We start from the raw sequence: 23,098 nt of genomic DNA, 5'->3' as shown, positions 1-23,098 counted from the left end.
GTGTGTGTGTGTGTGTATGTGTGTGTTTGTGCATGTACCTCCACTTTCCTTTAGAGACATGCGTGATACCACCTGGAGTCTGAAGGCATCAATTGGGTTTCAAACCCACAATTCTCCAAAGAATTGCATGGAGCCCCCAGTGACTCGGGATCCCTTTCCCAGAGTGAGTTGCCCAGAACGGCTGTAGTTAGACCGAAGAGGACGCACTGACTTTATGCTCCCCACAGACCCTCTCCATTGTATCCACTCCTTTCTTGGATATTTCAGTCTCTCCTTTTCATTTTCAATGGAAATATGCAGTGGTGCACAGCAGGTAAAAGACCGGGAATAATTGGGAAGGCTAGTTCACGGGCAGACTTGATCTCACACTGTGTGTGGATGTGGCCTGCCACTAGAGTCCATGTGTGCACCCCCTTTATCACACTGTGTGTGGATGTGGCCTGTCACTAGAGTCCATGTGTGCACCCTCTTTCTCACACAGCCACCTGCTGCCTCATTCCTCGCACTATATCTGACACATGTCATCTTCCTCACCAAACAGGGTCTTCATTCCTTCTTTGTACAATATCATTTGAATATTGCACATCTGCTTACTCCACTGGCCATAATGGACCCATGGATAAGCATTCACGATTCTCATTGGCTCTGTGGTTTTGGGATTTAGGGCAGGTAGATCTGCCTCTCTGCCTACAGCTCTCCTTCCCAGGAAAGAGTGGGCCTTCCAGGTGCTAGGAGAATGAGAAGAGACAGTGGTAGGTCAGCTGGAAAGTACAGGTCAGAGACCTCTGAAGAGACATGGGACTTCAGGGATCTGGGTTTTCAGGGGGCCTGTGGGGATTGCTTCCTTAGAGGCCACATTGCTCTCCACAAAGTTGCTGCTGTACTGGTTCAGGTGGGTAGTGTGTGCGTGCAGCAGGCAGTTGGTGAGTGGCCGCAAAGGCTACGTGGCACTCTGGAGTTTCAAGACAGTCTGCTGAGAAGCTGGGCGAGGAGCAGAGATTGTACATCCCAGGAGTCATTGTTATCCCCAGAATCCTAGGTATGCCCTTTTCTGAAGCACCTCCCAATTGGTGTGGCCCTCCTGATCCCTGGCACCCCATGTTCCACCAATTGCCAGATGGCATAAAAGGGAGGGCCCAGAGAAGGAGTTCTGGTTGAAGTCTCCTGTTAGCTGAGGGTCAAGGATTCCAGCAGTTAACTGTTGGTTCTGGAGGTGTCTACAAAGAGACAACATTCTTTTAGGTAAAGCAGCAACAAACAATGACTTTTAAGTGGATATGGCCTTTCACCCTCTGTTGTAATAAGAGTGGTGGGGCTGCGTCCCTGGCACCCCTGCCGCCTGGCTAGCTTATGCCCTGAAATAACAACACACAAACTGTATTCATTTAAACACTGCTTGGCCCATTTCTATCTAGCCTCTTCTAGGCTAATTCTCACATATTAATTTAGCCCATTTCTAATCATCTGTGTAGCACCGGTCTTACCGGGAAGATTCTAGCCTATGTCCATCCTGGGTTGGAGCTTCATCACGTGTGTCTGCCCGGGAGCAGGGAGCATGGCGTCTCTGAGGCGTCTGCCCCCGAGAGGAGAGCTGTCGAGTCCAAGCTCACTTCCTCTTCCTCCCAGCATTCTGTTCTGTTTACTCCTCCCACCCATGTTTTAACCTATGAGGGCCAAGCAATTTCTTTATTGCTTAACCAATGAAATCGACAGATTTATATATGACACTCCCACATCAACCCTCTGAGGTTAAACCCATAATTTTCTAGGTATCTCACAAGTTGCCTCATAACAAAAGACACTTCTTAGCCTCCCCTCCACCCCTGTCAACTTTTGTGACCTTACAGAGTGTGATACTATTCAAGAGATCTCCAGAAGCACATGTTTAACCTCGTTAAAACAAAACAACCCTTTATTAACCCTTGAGTTGTAGAGTCACCAACTCGTATGTACGGCTGCTGTAAAGACAACACAGTGCCTCTCTTACGGAGACCACCCCTGCTCATCCGGGTGTCTTATTTTTCCCCTGGAGTCTTTCACGCTGTTGATCCCACGCCGTCTCTTTCGCAGGAACTCTAGCTCTGCTTCATGCTGGCTGACCCTGAATTGCTTTTCTGAGGTGAAGTCAAGAATCCCCGCTCCATCTGCGTGAGGGCTCAAGAGGACTCAAGCTGCTGCAGACGGCTGTGTGGGTTGCAAGCCTGTGGCAAAACCACCGTGGTATGAGAGCTGAGCACTGTGAGGAGGGAGAGAAGGACTGGAGAAGGTGGAACGCCCCTCCCCGCACCCCTCCCACCCACTGCAGGTTGTTGGGATGCTGTGGGCTGGAGGCTCAGAGCAGAGGATGTGATTACTGTGGTGGTGGGAAGTCATGGCAAGTCCCCGGGGTACAGAGAGGCTGGAGCCAGGTTCTGCTCCATGCCCTGCCTTTCTTGAGGCCTCTGGAGGCACCCCAGAAAGTGCTAGAAGAGTTCTAAGCTGGCCACAGTCAGGCATTCTCCTTTCCCTTCCACCGGATTTCCCACTGCTCTCCACAGCTACTCACAGGAGAAATGGACTAGTTGGGGTGAAGGTTTCATGCTTCTGGGGCCAGGTTGTGGCAGTATACAGGACTTGCACTCAGACCGATGGTGCCGGCAACCAAGAATGACCTGGGAGGAGTCTTGGAGCCTCCTCACCAAGTCACAGGAAGCTCAGCACTGGACAGCTCCGTCAAGTGGCCCACAGGAAGACAGTGGGAAGGACCAATGCTCCATCTATACCCATCATGGGCTGGGTGGCCATTTTGAGCCAGAGGTACTGCCATTGCCGGTGACTAGCATCCTAGCCACGGTGCGTTTTTGTTTTAAGGCCAATGCAGGAACCTGTGACTTCTGACCTTTGTGATGGGCATCCAGCTTTATTGAGGAACCCCCAATCCTGGGGAACCCTCAGTCCTGGGGAAACACCAATCCTGGGACCAAACACAAGTGGTGGGCAGGCTTTCAAACATTCTAAACCAAAACATTTTTGGTTGTTTGAGTCAGGGTTTCATGTTCAGGTTGGCTTTGAATTCCTAATCAGACCGCTACATCTCAAGTGCTGGGATAACAGGCATGGATCACCATATCTGCAAACCCCAACAGCAAACCTAACTTTGCGGTGTAAATGGCTTCCATCAATATAAGGAGACAGGAAAGGCCTTGACATCTTATTGGAGGGAGGAAGTGGGAGTCAGATGGTGGTGTGGTGGTGGAGAGAACGGGGAGAGACTATAGAGTTTAAAGACTTCTGCTTAAGATGAAACGGAAGAACCAGGGAGGTAGCACAGCAGGGCTGTGAGCATTTATGGGGTGGATGGAGATGACAGACAGCTTGCTCCTGCATTGTTTCCTTGGATCGGAGACCCAGAAATGGTTCCCATCCGCTGGGCTCTCCTGAGGCCCAGCCTTTCCTCAGAAGCAATGGCTGCCTATCTTCTGAGGATCCTACCTCCTTCCATATCCCAGTGCCTGTGACGGCTGCATCCTGGGAACAGTAAATCTTTAGAGACTAGCTGTCAGCCTGCACGTCCTAAGCCACCAGCTGCCACCAGCAATGACAGCATCAAGAGTGGCTGACGCTGCACCCGGGCTGCAGCCCAGCTGAGACTGGAGAAGGATGCAGAAGGTCTCCATCTCAGCCTGTGCCTTCACTCCAGGGGACACGCTCCTGTGTGGACTGGAAAGGTGCGTGTCCATGGCCCAGCTGTGACAGGATCCTCCCAGGAAGAGAGCAGAGGCCAGAATGCAAGGAAATTGCCACATGTCCAGAGAAACCTCTGTAGCATTTTTATCAACACATTCAACTAAAAACAAATGACACAAACCATCTGGTTTGTTTAATAAATGGAGCAACATAAACAGCTAAGACCAACCTCTAAACAAACAGCAAGGTAAGTGAGAGCCAGTCATTGTTCAGGAGCAAAGGTGTAATCAAATTCTAATTTTCTATTCCAATAAACATCTTTGAATTAGTGCCTACTCCACTAATTATGAAGAGGTATTTTTATTAGCGTTCTACTTGATTAATAAAGCACAAAACACAGATTACCTATAATATTACTTTCAGTTCCCATGGGGAGTATCCGGGTGGCTTCTGCATGTGTTTAAATGCTAAAGCAGGAGAAGCCAGAGGGGGAGGAGGAGGGGAGCACAAGCCAGTTTTTAAAATGTGAAGGAGAACAAGGAGGGGGTTATGGAAGGACTTGGAGGGTGGAAAGAAAGGGAGAAGGAAATGATGTAATTATATTACACTCTCAAGGAAAGGAATAATAAGAAATTTTAAATCATTCAATTTGTGAGACAAAAGCAAAGCCTCCTAGCACAGCGCCCCAATCCCTTTGTGCTGTTTGTACAGAACATTTAGTGTCAGCTTATGCCTCGGGTTTCAGGAGGGAACTCCCTAACCCATATCCTAGTGGTGGGTCTTGACCTGCAGACATGAGGAGGGTGAGGAAGAGCGCTGTGCTGTGAACTCACAGTCTCCAGGAAGATGCTTTGCTCAGCCGCAAGGGCTGTGGCAGTGACAGAATAGGAGACAGAAACCGGCTGATTAGAGCAGGGAGCCTGGGAGAGCAGCAGTTCAAACTGTTCTTGGTGGAGGCCAGAGCAGAGTTCTGTTTTCTGTCTTCGCTGTCTCCTCAGTGGGCACCTCTTTCCTCCTCTCTTGAGCCCCCACCTATGACTATAACAAGCCTCTGTCTACGACTCTCCCTCCATTGTCTGTGAAGTCTTTGAATTTGAGAGGCAAGAACTGTTCAGAGTGGCTTGGTGGTTCCTGAGACCCTAGCTCACGAAGAAAGTTTCTGTCCTCAAAGACACCCCATATTCTTGTATCTTGGGCACCGTGCCCCAGAGTCCTGATGTCACAGGGCAAACACAGGGAGAGACTGCTTTGCTGCCAGTGGGGTTGCAGCTGCTGCCCAGGCCTGGAGTGACATTGGGCAGCCAGAGGGTGGGAAAGCTTCTACCTGGCAGGTTGCAAGACTGAAAGTAAACTTGTCTAGGTCAGCTTGCAGCTTCTGGTGTAGGTGGAGCAGTGGCAGCAGAGTTAAGTGTGACCCTGAGGGACAGGTTTAGAGTTTACTGAACCTTAGTCACATCTTTAGGGTATGTGTGTGCATGCGTGCATGCTCATGTGTGAACGGGATATATCTTCAAGGAAATCCACTCCAATCCATCCCAACACCACTTCAGACTTTAGCTTTGGTAGAAGTGTACACAACCATTTCCCCAAGAATGTTAATAGTTTTTTAAAGAAAGCTTCACTGCAGTCAGGATTTAGCCCTGCAGTCTTGAAGTGCTGACTACTTACCAGCTTCCAACGTGACTTCACTGCCCTGGGAGGAGAAGGTGGACCCATTCTCCTGGCTGTAGGATTTGGGTTAATTTGCTTTCTATTGTGATGGAAACACTGACCCAAAGCAACTTGTGGAAGAAAAGATTATTTGACTTACACCAGCTACCCTGAAATTCATCATTGAGGGAAATCAGGGCAAGGGCTTTAAAGGAAGTGAAGCCGAGATGGTGGAGGAACACTTTGCTGGCCTGCACCCAGGTTTGCTGCTCACATTCAGCTCTCCTTCTTATACATCTCTGGGCCCTCATGGGATGGGCCCTCCCATTTTAATCATTATCAGGGAAATGTTTCACAGACTTGACTACAGGCCAGTCTGGTGAAAGTGCTTTTTCTCTGCATAGTTTTGGAGCCTGTCCTGGAACTCATCCTGAAAACAGTTTTTCAATTGAGGTTCCCTACTAGCTTGTGTTGAGTTGATCAAGAAAAACTAACCAACACAGGTCCGGAGGAGGGAGGGCTAATCTGGGTCACATCATTGTGCAGATTGCTGCACTTTCAGGGATTTTGTTGGCTGGTTGTTAGACACAGCTATTATTAGACATTAAGCTAAATTCACTGATAAAATTATATCAATGCACACAACGAATGCTCAACATGTTAAGCAGGGGTTTGCTGCATTGACGCTAGCACTCACAGCACTAAGTTTTGAAGGAAAAAAAAAGCTTTATTGCAGATGACCAGCAAGAATCATTAAAGTTCTGCCCCTATATGTTGGTCTCTAATCTTTTGAAACCATAAGCCCGATTGAACCCTTTCTCTTATAAATTGCATTGGCCATGGTGTATAGCAGGTCTTTCTTTAGACCTCCAGCTCCTGAGTGACACAGACTTCTTATTAATTTTGAAAGTATGGCCTTAGCTTGGGCTTGTTCTTAACCAGCACTTAAAACTTAAATTGATCTACATTCTGCCACGTGGCTTGTTACCTCTCCTCCACACTGTCCATTCAATGTCCTCCATGTCTGTCTGGTGAATCTCCCGTACCACAGATTCTTTCCCAGAGTTCTTTGCTTAGAAGTCCCACCTATCCTCTCCTGCCTAACTTTGGCCATTCAGTTCTTTATTAAATCAATCAGGCAGGTGAGAAAGGAAAGAGACATATCTTCATACAGTGTACAAAAGATGATCCCAACATTGGTGTTTGTCTCAATAGAAATGTAGCTAAGACACAGTTTATGATACCATAAAAGTTGAACTGCTGGGAGGTAATGATGCATGATCGGAGTGGAGGGTCCAAAAGAGACATGTTGACCAGAGCAGGCTGCAAGCAGCTGCAATGGAAGTTTAAGAAGTGAACACTAGATTTCTTATGTTGTGGGCTTTGTTCAGGGATGATCTGACTTTGCCTGGATGGACTCATTTGAAATTCATTGTTTTCCTTATTTTAGGCTAAAATAGTCATGACATAGATAAAAATAAATCTAAAATAAAATGGTGAATTAAGAAATAAGCTGTCTCTATGTGACTTGGTGAAGAAGAGGATCCATGATAAGAAAGAATGACCCTATTCCAAAGAGTGAAAGAGCATGAGGACCTCACAGGAAAAACTGGCAATACATGGCAACGGTGGCACCAGCTCCCCCTCGGAGCTCCTTGGCAGGGGAGGGAAGCAGAAACCTCATCTAGGTCATCAATGGCCATGGTGGGAAGGGGTTGGTAGTGCCACTCTAAGGGCAAGTGTGGAAGTCCTGCAAATCTCAGGTCTGTGCTCTTAGTGAGACAACAATCTCTAGAAAGAAGGGCCAGTAGCAGAGAGAAGGGATTTTCTCTCCCTTTAGTTCAGAGAGAATCTATTGTTTAAAACTAACATTGCAGAGCTCTAAGAACAGAGAATATTCACAAGTCAGGGAGCATGAAGTCAACCTGGCCCAACCCTAAGAAGAGAGACAGTTACAGGAGGAAGTCATGGAGAACCAGGACCAAATGCTGGCAAACCAGGCACTGGTGCAGGAGACTTGCCTGATGGAGTGAAGTGCACTCACAAGGAATGCTTGCTCCATCCTTAGTGTCTGGAAGCAGAGTCCATCAACGAAATAAAGCTGATAGCCCCAGGATTGAGCACAGTACTCTGAAGCCACTATTATGTCCTTAGAAACTGGGAACTCTGAAGCACCAGCAGGCTACTATCCACATCCTCATTTTTCGGCAGGCTGTGCAACACTAGCAGGGTACAAAAGGGTGGTGGCAGCTCTCAGTGCCATGGCTGCCTCCCCAATTCTGAATTTGCTTGGAAGATATTCCTTAGATAGAACATCAGCTATCAGAGATGGTATGTCTTTGTGGCCTCAAGTGGCAGCACTGTCCACCCAGATCAATATGGTCACAGCATGGTCCTCAGACAACAACATGGCCTAGGCGGTGACCCAGACCCCTGGCTGTGGATATCAACACAGTTTTGCAGTAACTGTTAAGGAGTGAAGTCTCAGTAACACAGAACCGTGGGTGTGCGTCTAGTGCAGAAGATAAGTCAGGTGTCCCTTGGCCTCCCTAGAGAGATCACACTTGGATTTATATCTTCAGGAAATAAAAGGAACCTGTGGGTCAAAATTGCTCTTGTTACCCCCTCAAAAAAGACCATCAAATATGAAATCAGAAGTTTTAATATGACACAATTAAATATATCTGTATATCACGCTGAGGATTTTTTTTAAACATAAGAAGTTACAATCAGGTATATGTTTACTATATTCAGATAAATTCATTTCTATTAATTATTATTTAAATTACAGATGGGAAAATGACTCGGAAGAGAAATGTCGGAGATGTTAGGCAGGTATACAGCACAACTAGAGACACGACAACACTGTGGCCTTGCTTCCCGCTCAGCAGCCTGCTTCCTTGCCACACTGCAATTTGAAATGTCAAGGCTAAGGGGAAGAAGCAATGGGGACATGGGAGACAGGTGTTTTCATACTCAACCCCACAAACTGGGGCTTATACCAGTCTTGTACCTCTCTGGGTTCTAGCGCCTTGCACTTCCCGAAGTGGCTTCTTTCCTCTGTGTGGGGAGGTGGGAAGTGCAATGTCCAAATGTTTCAGCAATCTGGATCATCCAGTGAGCATGCATTTCATTGTCACCTGGGAGGGTGAGGAAGCAGAGCCAAAGGGGCTTCCTAGTCTTCTTTCTAGGAGTAGGAGCATCTAAGACTTCTTCTGATGCCAGCAACATTGGGGTACTTCCTGGGTGATGCAGATGGGGAGCACTTACTCCTGGAGACCCTCAGAGCTTGTTAAATACCATACTCATTTCTGTTTTTGTAACTTCAAGGAAAGCATCCTATGGGCACCTGTTCTTGTAATGCAGAAACCAGAATCTTAATATTAAAAATGCATTTCAGGGCTGGGCTCTTCTATAGCTTTGCAAAGGTACAAGGGTAAAGCTAACACCTGGGTCTCCACTTTTGGAGTCAATAGAGTGCCCACACTCCAGGAGGGGTAAGGGGTCTGCCCTTGGGATACACATGGGGCGGGCATGGTCAGTGACTGTGCTGGGGGCCCATCAGGAGGACTGGGTAGAACGACATGATGATACTCTTGTCATATGTCCCAGGGATGCAGGACACTGATCTCTTCCCAGAGATTTTTCCTGATGGTGAGACTGTCTTACAGGCAGCTGTCTAATGCATTTCTACACCTACTGGTTCCCAATAGGTGTCTTGCTGACTGTCCTGGCCCATCCAACCCCTCTCCAGCAACTTACAGATGTAAGCACGCTCCCACTGAGGCCACGGCAGATTTCTAACTACTGTGTCATTGATGTGAAAATGTAAAAGTGTGCTTTAGGGGAAAGGAACCTTTGTCAAGACTGTGGCACTTAGAAGCTGGGTCTGTCCTTCCTTCTTAACTAGGTGTTTCCATACATCTGCTATTAGGTTAAACACAAACACACATGACTAGCCACCTGCACTGACTGACGGACCCTGTTACTACACAGAAGATGCAGGAATGACATCCGGCTGTGGTCCTGGTAGCACTTGTGGAAGGGTCCCGCCCGCTGCAGTGCCCTACTGGGGAAGGGCTTTCAGGATAGCATTCACCTCCTCAGCCACGGCGGTCAGTGCAAACTCAAACTGCTCCTAAGGAAGAGACGAGTGAGAAATGATGGTAAGTGGAAGAAGCCCTCTTCCCATCCCAGGGGGAGCTTGGGAGAAACTGTTCAGGAAGCAGACTTGTCAGAAGGAGGGCTCTTCAGTTGCTGACCTAGGTGGTGTCCCTTGGGTTTGGGGGCTCCAAAGTCTTGATGCCATTGCTGGGAGGCACTTCCTTAGTCATGGTGGGCACAGGAGTCACCAGGTAAGGCACTCCTTGTCTTTGCAATGTGTCACCACATCCAAGTGCCTCAGTAGGTGGAGTGGGGAGTGGATGCAGATGCCAGCTGGCCATGGCTGTCACTGCATCCACAAAGTGATGCTGAAGGAGGTGCAATGACTGCTTTTGAAATAAACAGGCTACTGCTAACTTAGCTTTGCTGTCTTCCAAGGCCATACCCACTCACAACGGAAAGGGACAGGGCTGCTATCCAGCTGACAAGCACCCATGGGAACATCATGGTGAGGACTATGCTCTGCTAAGGGCAATGGCTGAGGGAGAGCAGAGAGCCAGCCTGTCTCCTTTCAAAGTCAGATGGTAGGTGACTGGCCATCTTCTTCTTTCTCAGCCTCTACAAAGGACTTGCAGACCCTGTGGTTCAAGGCTGTGGTGGCATCAGACATTGGCTGATCACACTGTGAAGTCACAGACAGCATAATCTGTGCATGCTGTTCCCTAGGTAACACACTTGCAAACTTGTTGCAGTCCCAGCACCAGTGTGCCTCTGGCCCCGCCCCTCTCTCACCACAATATTACACATTCGGACCTCTAGTGGCCTGTGGGAACTTTATTTTGACACAGGGTTTCACTCTGCAGCCCTGCTGCCCTGTAACTGGCTCTCTTTCAGGCCAGCCTTGATTCTTGTCTCCCAAACACTGCACTCACTGGCATGTGTCCACCATCCTCAACTGTGCCCACAATTGGAGTGCACCACCTGACTCCAGGGGCTGGGGTCCAGAGGGGAAGTACATTTGCAATAGGAATCTATGTTCAGCAAAACATGTTAAAAATCAGTGGAAGCTGCAGCTAGGGAATAGAACACGTGACAGATGACTGGACCTGCCAGAGCAGGAAGGACCGACTGTTTCCTGGTGTTAGCTGGGCATGTGGCAGCGGGACATCAGAAAGAACACTGAGTTGTTCTGATCAAAGGAGTAGTTTTTAAAGCAAGCAATATTCTGTTTATAGAAAGCAGATCCTATGCTCTCTTCCAGTTCTGCTCCACACCCAGAGAAGCTCAAGTTGGAGCAGGTGTTGCCTCATGTCATTGCTGGGTAGGGAAACTGCCTCTTTCCAGCCAGCCTGGAACATGGAAGGGTACTCGTGTGGTCCAGCTGAGCTGCTCAGGAGGGAAAGAGCACACTCATGGAGCAGCCACGCCCTTGGGTATCATGTGTTTCCTGGGCTGCTGTGGTCTGGAGAGCGGAGGGCAGGGGGACAGCTATTCAGTTATACCTGTGCTTACATTTGACTCCGTCGGCTTAGGTGGTTGCTATGACAACTGCCATCCCTCATTCTAATAAGAGCTTCAGTGAAGTGTGATGCCAGTACCCACTACCCTGTGGTCTTCACACCTGACAGGAGGTGCTTAAAGAGGACCTAAGACCCAGTGTCTTTCTGTGCCACTGCTGCCCCTCTTCACAATGATAGACTAGCTCCTAGCTTTGAGGACAGAACCAGGAGAGGTGGGGATGGCCATTGTGTGTAGGAATAGATAGGGTGGGGACTGAGTTAGACAGAGATATAGAATCATAGCATGAAAGACAGACAGAATGATAAGGAGAGACAGAGAGATGGAGAAGGAAGAATAGAGATTCTGAGAAGGGAGGGAGAGAGGGAAAGAGGGAGAGAGAAAGAAAAGGGTAGGCAGACAGACAGACAGACATAGGGAGAGGGAGACAGAACTGACAAACTTCTGTAGCGTAGGATGTGAGAGAGTGGGTCGGGTCACTTCAGACTGTGATCCACATCCACTTGACAGAATCATCACCTCTTGGTCCAAACTTAGCCTGTCTGGAAAGGCGGAGCACATCCAAGGCTAGGGCCCCTTTCTAGGACTTGGGATCTACATCTCGTATCCCTGCTGAGAAGGCAGACAGGGTGTCGGAAGGGTGACCTTGTGGGACAGCAGTCAAGATGTCAGAATGCAAGGATGGGATCCTGAGGGCGCATGGGCACTGAGCACCATGTATTCACACACACGCACACACTCACACACACGTTTAGATACATTAACACCGCACTCACTCACACTCTCCCCATGCATGTCTTCCCCACACCCCACCAGACTCAACCTCACACTCACTCATGCACACACACATTCACTCAGGCATCTGCATGTATCAGCATGCAAACCTCATCCTCACGCACGTGCAAAGTAGGGCGTTCACTTTGTACTCCTTACTTGAACACTTCCACACATATCCCCACGTGTGCCCATCTTGATGGGCGCAGCGTGCTTGTTCTGGGTTGTAGGATAGGCTCGTCACTGTTTCTCTAGAACTGATAAGTAAAGGAGAAAATATCACAGGCTAGGGGTGTGGTGGCACCTGCCTGCAATCCTAGCACTCGGGAGACAGTGGCAGGAGGATCATGAATTCGAGGACAGCCTGGGCTACATAGGGAAATCACGAGACCACTTACTAAAAGAAATGAGCCAGTCTCATAGGAGGAAGTTCGTAGTGGAAGAAAGGAAAAGCAGGACGTGAAACTAAAAAGGAGATGATTAAGATTAAGGCTGTGGAAGAGCTAGGTAAACACGAGGAGAGTATTTTAGTGTACAGGGTCACCCCAAGGAAGCATGTTTTTAACACAATTAACCTACGCTAAGGACAAAAACCAAATTCAACCAAACCCATGGGAAGGAAAGGGTTAAAGCCTTTAGTTACTATGGCAACTTGCCTGGGCCCTGGGGAGGGGAGGCTGCTTTCATATCAAACACAGCTGAGGTAGGGACTAGCCTGAGCCCTGCCCCGATGCAGTGTACATACATGGCTCTTCCTGTCACCTTGCCTCCCTTCTTCAAGGTTGGCTCCTTTGGTACCTGGCAGAATTAGGAGTAGCTGCCCTAGGTGCAAATTGGCAGTCATGGTGGGCACCTTATTGGAGTTCTTCATCCCAGCCAAATACCCAGAGGTGGCCAAGCCTTTGCATGTCTTGTGTCTCTTCTCTGTCCACGCTGCTCCGGCAGGCATCTGTTAGCTGCTTTTTGTATGTGTGAGTGGCCTACATTCTACGGAGAAAAGCTGTTATTTCCTTTACAGAGAGAATGTGCTGTCAGGAGTCTCCGGTCCTTCCAGGCTCATGGCCAGTGCCAATCAATGTCCTTACCTTTCCTCAGATCCAAATGATGGGCCTGATCAAGTACCTTCACGGGAACTGAATGCCCATGGGCTGAATTCAGCTTGTGTGAGGAGTGTTAGACAGTATGGTACTGTTTGACCCCAGTAAGTTTTCTGGGTTTTTGGGAAACCACAGTTCAGAGCGAAGCTCAATCTCATAAAGGAAATCTGGGGAAAGGTTTGTGTAGCCATGCACCTGGGGGTAGGTTTTCATCTCTGAACTGCAGCCTGAGGGAGGGGACAAATCCTGTCACCCTTCATCTGAGAGCAGGCTACATGGGTAGACTTGGTCATGAGCCTTGTGTCACCCTGTGAGGTGGCTGCAGGGGTGCAGCATGTGGGCTTTAGAGTTACATACTGTAAACACTGGGCGGAAGTGAGGTCACACACATAGCAATGACCAGTATAATTATTAATAATACAGTAATCAGTATAATAATTGCCATTGCCCCCAAAGCTCTGAAGCTTGGGCTGGTACAGGGGACTGACTTGGACTTCCTCAAGCTGACTTTGGCAATAAGATACTGATGTCTAAGAGCTGAACGGCTTTCTTCTTGCGATGCATGGGCCACTTCTACTTCCGGCATATGCTTTCCCTTGGGATTAGTGCGGATCCCTCATAAAAACAGACGACATTTTGGGCACCCTGAGCTGTCTGGAAGGTTCGCAGTGACACAGACAGAAGAGATTGGCTTGTATTTCTGGTGAGCTCCCCAAAGCAGAATGCAGCTCCAGTGGCAAGATTCACTTTGTATTCCTGGGTCAAGATGTCCCTGGCTTTCCAACCACTACAGTACCCTGTCTGAGCTGCCTGCTGCAGGGTGGTGCCCAACATGACCTGACCTCTCACAGCTGGGTGGCCCTCCTTTCCAAGGGCACAAAGCCAGTGGGTCACTTGTCACTAATAGCCGCCCTCCTGTGACACAGCCCTCCCCGTAGCCTCACATCTCCAGACAGTGACAGACATACACATGGCCCCAGGGCACTGAGGTGTCTCCCACAGGACCCTGAGCAATTATGGAGGGGAAATGCTCACTCAGCAGCCGGGAGACCCCAGACACACTAGGGCTCCGTTCCCTGGGGAGGAAATCTACCTCTCCTGGTGGTCCTGCCTGACACATTGAGCTATATGGATCACCAAAGGACATTTAAGGAGCTTGGCCAAAATATAAGTTTACGGATCCAACATAGACCAAGGGAGATGGGGGGATGGGAGGTTCCATGCCTGGCCATTCTGGAATGACTGTTTCTATAAGAGGTTAAAGGTAGGCACAGCTGTGGGCTGCTCAGTCTAGTGATCTATGGTAAGCCCTGGTTTTAATTACTACATTGTGGTTATACAAGGTATTGGCAGGAGCTGAGTGTGTGTGTGTGTGTGTGTGTGTGTGTGTGTGTAGATGCTCTATGCATTATTTCTCTAATTGTTTTTAAAAAGATCCAATTAATTATGTGTATATGTGTATGTCTGTGTGAGTATATATGTAAACATATATGCAGGTGTCCACAAAAGCCAGAAGAGGGAGCTGGATCTCCCTGAGCTGGAGTTCGAGGCTGTGATGAGAGGCCTGATGTGGGTTTTGGGAATCAAATCTAGGTCCTCTGTATGAGCAGAAAGTGTTCTTAACCACTGAGCTGTCTCTCCAGCCCCACTGTGTTTACAAGTTTAAACTAAGCTCAAACTTTTAGATAAAACCCAGGAATAGACAAGATGTACTTTAAAAAGTTCATTCACAATAATATCCCGCCTCATGGGGGAAAATAAGGCCAGGAAGCAGAGATCCTGCCTAGCGCACAGTCCACATCCAGGAGGAAGGACCTGACAGTTGCAGCTTCCACTGGGAATCTCAGGGACTGTAAGCGACCTTGCTCTCCTGCTTGCAATACCTCTGTGACCTTATAAGAGCATCAGGTTGATTTCACCTCAGTGCTTCAGTTAGCCTTGGCAATGAGACCCAGCCAGACAGCTCAGGGAGGGATTTTAAGAAATAAAACCAGTTAAAACCTATTCAATCCAATGTTGTCAGGCTCAGTCAAGGACTGAAGTCTGGTCCAGAGTGTGCTGCTCAGCCTGACCTCATAGGGGTACCCATAGGCAGAAAGAACTTGCCCTCTAGTGCTAAGGATGGAGCCCAAGAAAACCCTGGTAGCAGAGCACTGGGCCCTGGAGCCTTGTTCCTCCTGCTCAAGTAAGAGTTTTAATTACCTATTTTTTTAATGTACATTGGCATTTTGTTTGCATGTGAGGGTGTCAGATCCCCTGGAGCTACAGACAGTGTGAGCTGTCATGTGGGTGCTGGGAATTGAACCTGGGTCCTCTGGAAAGAACAGCCAGTGCTTTAAACACCTGAGCCATCTCTCCACCCTCTACCTCCCATTAGTAAGAGTTTTTATAACTTGAGAGACTGTTAAGATGCAGCAGTAATTTCATAAGGGCAATTTTCCATGTCTGTGGATGTCCGTGTCCTCTGGGGCCAGGAACACACCGACATTGAAGATCCGTGTCCTGCGATATACATTCGACTTTGGGATAGTCGGTGAGGGTTTTGTCATGGGAGGCAGACATTTTTAGAACGTCTAGAGAACGGGGAGGTTGCACGGCCTCACAGCTAGTTCTGTGAGCTTGGAAACAAAGCTTTTGTTTCCAGCCATGCTGTGATAAATCTGAGTTACTTTTCAGACCTAGTTGGTCTGGTGCCCTCATTCCCGGTGGTCACTGCACGATGGTGGTTCAAGATGCTGGGGATGAAGGCGGGCAGAGTGTTTGCAGGTGCTTCTCTAGATACTGTCTGGGGATTGTCCTTTTATAAAGATGTAGCTCTTGACTGGAGGTACGGTTCAGTGGTACCCATCTAGTCATGCCTGTCCAGCATGTGAGGCCCTGAGTTCTACCCCCAGTCCATACACCTTCTGACGTGTCATGCAATGTTCTTCCCCCTCTGCTAAACCTGGCAGAGAGTAATACACTGGGTTTCAACTAGTTGGGTATAACTGAACCTTAGATGTTGAAAGCATTTGTGCAGCTCCAGGAATAGCGATGAACCTCCTGGGAACAGCCCCTGTTCCTTCGCCTACTGGGGGCTGGCTGGGATGATGCCCACCTGGACTAGAGTCATTGTGTATGGCTTAGTAGGTTCAGCTTCACCCCCGTCTCTGCTCTCAGGAAAATCGTGTGGAGAGGTACCTTTAATACATTTAAAGTCCCCGAGGATTGATTGACAGTACCTTTGTCTGGACCATGCCTGGTCTCTGGTCCCTCAAGTGCTCCAGGGTCGCTGCGATATCAATCTCTTTAGCACCTGCAACAAATCACAAATTGGGCTGAGCTCAGTGCACAAGATAATCCACACTGCATCTGCCAATCTCCTGCTATCGGGCTCCCTTTGGGCAAAGAGGCCAATTGAAAATTATTACACTCATCCTTCAGCAGCTTGGCAGGCAGCTGCAATTCCAGTGTTCATATAGAAAAATAAGGCCAGGGCAGCTTTCATTAGCATTAATTCAAGAATGCTGGACTGAAAAATTGTTATAAGATGCCTGCATAGATACTCACCAGCAGCCAGAGCTTGTGTGTGTGTGTGTGAGTGTGTGTGAGACCTTAAAGGATACACTAAATCATAGGAAAGAGCACACACACTTTAATCTTGATTGCCTAGGATTACTTTCTCTTTAAAATATGAAAGGTTAGACTGATCTTTCATGGCTTATACTGGCTTTTAAATCTACAATTCCTTGCCTCCTAAAAATGAGGGCCCTAGATCTAAAGAAAAGAAAAGAAGGTGCCCGTGCTGCATTCATGCCAGGCAGTCTCCCAGAGAACTGCACCTTTTGTAAGCCGCACCCATCTAGGTGATGATGGGTGCCCTGAGGCAGACTTTGAGGTGTGACTCTCAGCCTTATTGATTTAATGCATACTCTTCTATTTCTATTTTGCTGTCCTCTATTACTGAGCTTATTCTCTTATGTATATGAGTGCTTTGCCTGCGTGTATGTGTGCACCTTGTGCGTGCCTGGTGCTCATGGATGTTGGAAGAAAACTAACAGAGAACCCCACCCGAAATGCCTCAGCTCTTACTGGAGACAGCTATGTGTCATGAACTACAATGTTTTCACTCCATATGCGAAGTTGTCTGCTCTTACTTAATAGTGGGTTAATTAAGGAGAGCAAAGATTTTAAAAATATTCCCTCAGCATGGAGGAAATCAGTATATCTTTGGATTACATTATGCTAGAATGTTCAAATTTTTTTAAAAAGATTCTGTTTGAGTTGCTGACTTGACTTTCAAATAAAATTGTCAAAGGAATTTTGGCTTGGAATTAGGATAGTATTTTCAACAATTCCTGATGTGATTCTAAACATACTTCTGTTCTTTTCTACTGAGTATTTATGAGAAGCCATGTTTTTGATCTTGACAATTTTAAAATCAAAATATTGACCAACTCTGGAAACACTGAAGAAGCTCCATGCCCTGCAGTATCAAATATTCAGCCAAAAGTAATTTATGTAAAAATAAACACTAGCATGCAAATCTGCTTTAGTCTTTAACAAATGATAAAACTACACAGTTACCAAAGAATTGTTTTAAAATATATTTCTTTATGATTCACTTCCGGGAAATGTTTGGTTTGTATACCTTCCTGATATGTCTGCATGCCTGGGATGGTGTAAAAATTCCTCAGGTATAAAGGGGTCATGGGCATGGAGGACCGCTGCTGAGCTACAACCATACCTAGCTGTCTGAGAGCTTGTTGCAGGTGAGCATGGGGAAGGAAGTGTCCACTGGGATGAGTAACCCAGAATGCTGTGGGAGTCGGAGCAGGTACAGCCTCCCACTAGGTCCACCTACTCACAGTAGGAACCACTGGTAGGCTCCACACAGATCAGCAATAGGCGATCACATTGTTAGCAGATCATGGCAAAGTGGGTCAAGAACTCTCTCCTTCCTCAGGGACAAGGCAGGGAGAGCCAGCAGCCTGTCCAAGGTCAGAGTGATTGGCTACATGATGGAACCTGGACCCTGCTGAGTACAGGAGGCTGGGGACTTTGGAGAGTCATAACTGGGAAAACACGTAGCATCTCCTGTCGCAGTTATCAGCTTGCCCATGCGCCTCAGCCACCAAGTTAGAAGTGAGACTCTTCCACACTGCATCTGCAGCTGTCCTGGCACCTGAGCTGTCGGTGGTGTTCCTGTTAGACGGCAGGCCATGACCTAGGCTGTCACAGGAAGATCTCCAGCTCTAGTGAACACAATCTCATCAGGATGGTCAAGACTACTAAAAATATGGCCTTTGAGGTACCTTTCTGAAACAAAGGAAGACCGTGGAATCACAGACATTGTTACATGGGCTCCAATTCAAGGTCACTGACCTTGTCCCTTGTTCTCCTGTTTGTCTGTGATGGGGGTGAGCATGGGGCTGCGGGCCAGTCCTCCTGTGTAACTCACAAGGCACAGCAGATTCTGCTGCCACATTACAATGGAACCTTACAAAGAACTCAATCTGGCCAGTTGTACTCTCCCTGGCTCCAGATGAAGCGTGATGGCTTAGCTCGCAGGGTGACACCTCAGCTTTTGGCCCAGGAGCCTTGAAGTTGGGAGGCTCAGGTTCAGCGTGAAGCACCCACTTCTTGATCCTTCTGTGCTGTAATGAAGGGATTCACCTGGGACATGGGGTTAAAAATGGCTCCCCTGAAACTGAACTTTTAAACAAGCAGAATGAAGCAACCCTTTCTAGCAGCCCTGGTCCTGAAGGGATGTCACATGATGAAGCAGGATAGAGACCTTCAACACTGCCTGATGCTTGAGGAACATCTTCCAGAGTCTGGTTAGGATGTAGGGATGTAGGGGCCTCCCAGATGTGGATGGCTGATGTCTTCTTGAACGCCAGAATTAAGAGTAGCTAGTTATTTGAAGTATGTGGACATGTTCAGAATCTTTGAGAAATAGGCAGGTGCCGGGACGGGTTCAGAGCAGGCCAAGTCTGCCAATGGCTTCTTGGGTACCAGTCGGACTCCATGTGACAAGCATGTCCACAACCATACCTAGCTGCTGGATAGGAAGCTGAAGGGTCCAGTCTGCATCCTGGACCCTTGCACAACATGTAGGCCTTGCTCAATATAAAATCCCACCACTAGGAAGCTCTCACTCTGGTATGTTTATAATGGAGCTTCTTCCTACAAAACGGAAACAGTAACAAGACGCTTCTGGTGACACTGGGAGGGAGCAGACCTTTGACTACGGTGCTCGAGTTCAGCAGCAGTGAACACTTGAAGATTCCAATGTATGGCAGTAAAGTCCAAATGGAAGGAGACATTGAGCTACAGCAATGGACAGGGACACAGTGGGGTCCTCAGGGAGAACCTATCATCTTTAGCCTTGGATGGGAAAGATGGGGAACACAATGGGGTCCCCAGGAAGGCCTAGGAAATTTTTGTACAAAAGCCTGTGGCTGTGTGACACCAGATATAGACTGAAGTCATCTTGTTGGAACTAATGGAGTTTTATTTACACTGTTGACCTTAGGAATTTCTAACAGGAGTAGAAGCAGGCTGGGCTCTGGGTGGCCTTTGTCTTGAGCCACATGTACAGGCGGTTTCCTTCTTGGATGTCCTTCCTACTCTACCCTGGAAAAGACCATGATCGTTCCTGCTGATGTAGAAGAGGAAGCATGACTAGCATAGGCCACGTGTGATGGGTTGGTCCCTTAATGGTCACTGGAGTGCCACTAAGGCAAGACTCCGTGAATACCAAGCTCTCTTATTTTACTCCCTAATTCACAGAGGAGCCATTGGTTGAGAAGTTTACATATGAGCTAAGTACATTTTAAGACAGCATAGGACTTTTTTTAGCTTTAGAGAAAAATATCACCCACTAGACAATGGACATTAAAAGAACATTAGTATTAAAGTATTAAAACTATCTTTTACAGTGAAAGAATCAATTCGAAGTTAAAGCAAACTGAGCAAAAATGCCCCTGGTGTGTCTTTATTAGATTTGCGTTGTTCCCCTTTGGGTTTGGTTATTGGAAGCTAGAGCCATATGGTTCAGCTAATGTCATTAGTTCGTCTTATTCCAAGTGACCACAGTGAGGTGGGCTCCTGGAGTCATTCCTTAGATGCCCCAGCAGCGTGCTTCACGGAGAAACTCAATAAGCATGGGTGAGTTCTCCCTTGGATGTTTTTACCCTCAAGGCTCTACACACTGCTAGGATACAGTATTTTCTTTCCCCCTTGAAACTAGAAAGACATCATGTATCAAGCATTCAGAACAGGAAGGCTCTCTTTCTGCAGGAGTCAAATGCTTTCACTGGGGGCTGGAGAGATGGTTCAGTGGTTAAAAACTCTGGCTGCTCTTCCAGAGGACCTGAGTTCGATTCCCAGGACTGCTATGACGTCTAACAACTGTCTTTAATTCTAGATCCTAGGGGATCTTACACAAGGAATTCTGACTGATCTGGCACTGCAAACATGTGGTACACAGGCAAACAATCACACCCACAAAGTAAAAATAATCCTTAAAAATTCTGATACTAGTCTTAGAAGAAACTGAGGCAACAGACTTAATTAAGTAAATTCATAATTTTTTGATATTATGATATAGCTAAAATATTTCTCCCTTCCCTTTCCTCCCTCTCAATTTTCTTACATACCCCTTTGTTCTCTTTCAGCTTTATGACTTCTTATTTTTAATCACATGTATATGTGCATATGTAAATACACATATATTTCTAAATACAACCTGCTCAGTGTGTATAGAGCCAAATACATTTTAAAGCAGTGAAGGAACACTGTGATGCTAAAATCATCTCCATCCTGGGACGTGAGCAGAGATCCTTATATGGTCCATCTAGATCTGTTCTCTCGGTATTAGGATTGCAGTTGGCAGAGCTGAATCAGCCCGCAGCATCAGACCTATCATGGATCTAGTGCAGTACATTACCAGAACCCCTGCATATTCCTTTCACATTCAGTAGCTCAGGGCTGGGTTCAAAATGATGAGGTCCAGGGATGCTATGGATGTGTTAAGAATGTCTGCCTTTCCTGCAGTTGGGCTGGCATGCTGCCTGTTGATACCAACTACACACTACCTGCGTGTATGTGTGCCCCTTGTATGGCCGCCCAAGCCTCCACATTGCATATTTACTCCTACATCCCTGCATGCCCCTGTCAGTCAGCTCATGACCCCACATTGCATATACACCTCCGCATGCACACATGCATGCATGCCCCTGTGTATGGCAGCCTCGCACTCTGCATGTGTGCCCCTGTGCATGTCCACTCTACACCCTCCACTGCACTTTGTTCTCTCTTGGCCTCTGGGATGGGCAGTTCCCATTTTATACATTTTATAACTGATTCTAAATAAAAACTTACCAAAAATACAAGCCAAAAGAATTTTTCTTTCTGACCTAGATAACTTATATTCTCTATTTTACAAATTTTCTGGGGCTCTAAGGAGACACATTTGCTCTGTATTCATTTGAAAACCGAAACTATTAGGACAGAATAAATGGACACCACTTTTTCCTTTTGAAAAAATTCCAAGTCATTGGTCTGCAGCAACTGAGATGTTTCTAGATCTTTACAATAAAGTTTAATAAAAATCTAAATCTCTGAGAGCAAGCGTTGACGTTCCCACCCTGCACTGCTGCAGAACAGGGGGCATGGGGAATACGGAGAATGCCTAGCGGTGTTCCCTTTGCTCCTGGAGTCTCTGACTGTACTGTGCAGATTCTGACTGCTCTGGATTCTCACAAGTGATTCTGTGACGTGGAGGGAATTCAAGGGAAGGTCACAAAGTGACAGAGGTGACACTAATGGCAGCCCCAGTGACATAGCCACTCTGAATTCCTAGGGTTGCCTTTTCCTGACAACACTGCAGGTCAGCTGCCACTGCCCAAGAATTAAGGACATCATATCACCAAACACGGAGGGCTAGAATTGCTCTCTGCAGACATGGCACCCTAGTGGGGAAAGAGGACCTTGGTGTGAGGTATGGGCACCCAGGGGCCCTTGGGGCTCAGAGGACAGAGGCTACTGGGATCATAGGATGGGGAGGAGAAAGCACAAATTTGGACTAAATAGCAGCTGAAAGGGAATAGACCTGCTGGGAGGAAGGCGTTTGGGTCTCCGGAAGGGAACCTTGCTAGGTGGTTGTCATGTGGGTGGGGCTAATGGAGTGTGAGGCAGAGGCACCACCATTTTCTACTGCTCAGCAGATCCCTGTGCAGGACTACAATGTGGCCATGGTACCTTTAGCCCCTCCTAGTAAATAAGCATTTTCTTTGTCTAAGGGCTGTGAGGGGACAGCTGTAGTCACACCAAAGAGTTCCGCAACTAGAAAATAAGCATTTTCTTTGTCTAAGGGCTGTGAGGGGACAGCTGTAGTCACACCAAAGAGTTCCGCAATAGCCTGGAGTGGAGTAGAACAAAGGGTTATTTATTCGGGGATAAACTCACAGTAAGGTAGCCATCTATAGTCCTCTGCAAGTGCTGGGAACTGGAACTGAATCCAGCAGCAAAGAGGGCTGAGCACACTTTTATAGTACATGAGATCAGGCCCACAGTGGGCTGGTATCTTAAAGGCTATTGGCTGAAGAAGTTCCCACAATGGACAGTCATGCACTAGAACTCCCTTTTGTTCCTTGGCTGGAACATGTCTGGCTCCCAGCTTCCAAGGTATGGGTTCCAGGTAGTAGTGATGTCACCCCCAATTGCTGGTCACCACCTCTGGCATCTAGGAGCTCAGAGGAGACCTTGAGAGAGCACATAGGCAGCAGGGAACCCACACAGGGCCTGGCCCACACAGTGCACAGCTGAATGACCATTGCAGAGAAGAGGCAGGGCTCCTACTTTGTCCATCACTTCTTCTTGATTTTTGGGTCTGAAATCTTTGGAGCTGGGGGGCAAGCCATATCCACTTTAAAGACAGGCTGTGACCATCTATGCCTTTTTCTTCTTGCTGGCACTTGAATCATTCCTGCTTCCCTGTAACCTGCCCCATCTGTCTGTACAAACCAGATTCATCCACATGTGAGCTGGCCAGGGACACATGGCCTTTGTGTCAACCCTCTGATGCTATGCCAGCTGACCAGCTTACCCACCTCTACCCCAGCTGTTATCCTTCTAGCCCTCCTGTGCCCACCGTCAGCAGTCCTAGCTCTGTGAACCCCCACATAGTCTGCCTCCCTTCCTGTGATTCCAGGCTGCGAGAGTGAAACAGATTTGTTCCCAGTCACTCTTGACCTCACTCCTTCTTCTCAGTTGGCTCATTAGAGCTCAAGGCAGTCAACCCC

General features: G+C 47.7%; 1 protein-coding gene across 1 annotated transcript in view; it reads right to left on the bottom strand.

The window, feature by feature from the left end:
- Window positions 1–7,962: 7,962 nt before the first annotated feature.
- Ptprn2 (protein tyrosine phosphatase, receptor type N2) overlaps window positions 7,963–23,098 on the bottom strand; it is a 715,776-nt gene continuing 700,640 nt past the window's right edge. The window contains exons 22-23 of the mRNA XM_005343678.3: window positions 16,031–16,104; window positions 7,963–9,454 (exon numbers count right to left, since the gene is read on the bottom strand). Of these exons, the coding sequence (XP_005343735.1) occupies window positions 9,383–9,454; window positions 16,031–16,104 (146 nt within the window). The 3' untranslated portion in view covers window positions 7,963–9,382. The remainder of the gene's footprint in view (window positions 9,455–16,030; window positions 16,105–23,098) is intronic.

The sequence above is a fragment of the Microtus ochrogaster genome, chromosome 1 (assembly GCF_000317375.1).
Source record: "Microtus ochrogaster isolate Prairie Vole_2 chromosome 1, MicOch1.0, whole genome shotgun sequence".
Lineage (NCBI taxonomy): Eukaryota > Metazoa > Chordata > Mammalia > Rodentia > Cricetidae > Microtus > Microtus ochrogaster.
The sequence above is the reverse complement of the archived record's forward strand: the minus strand, read 5'-3'. Positions and strand labels throughout refer to the sequence as shown.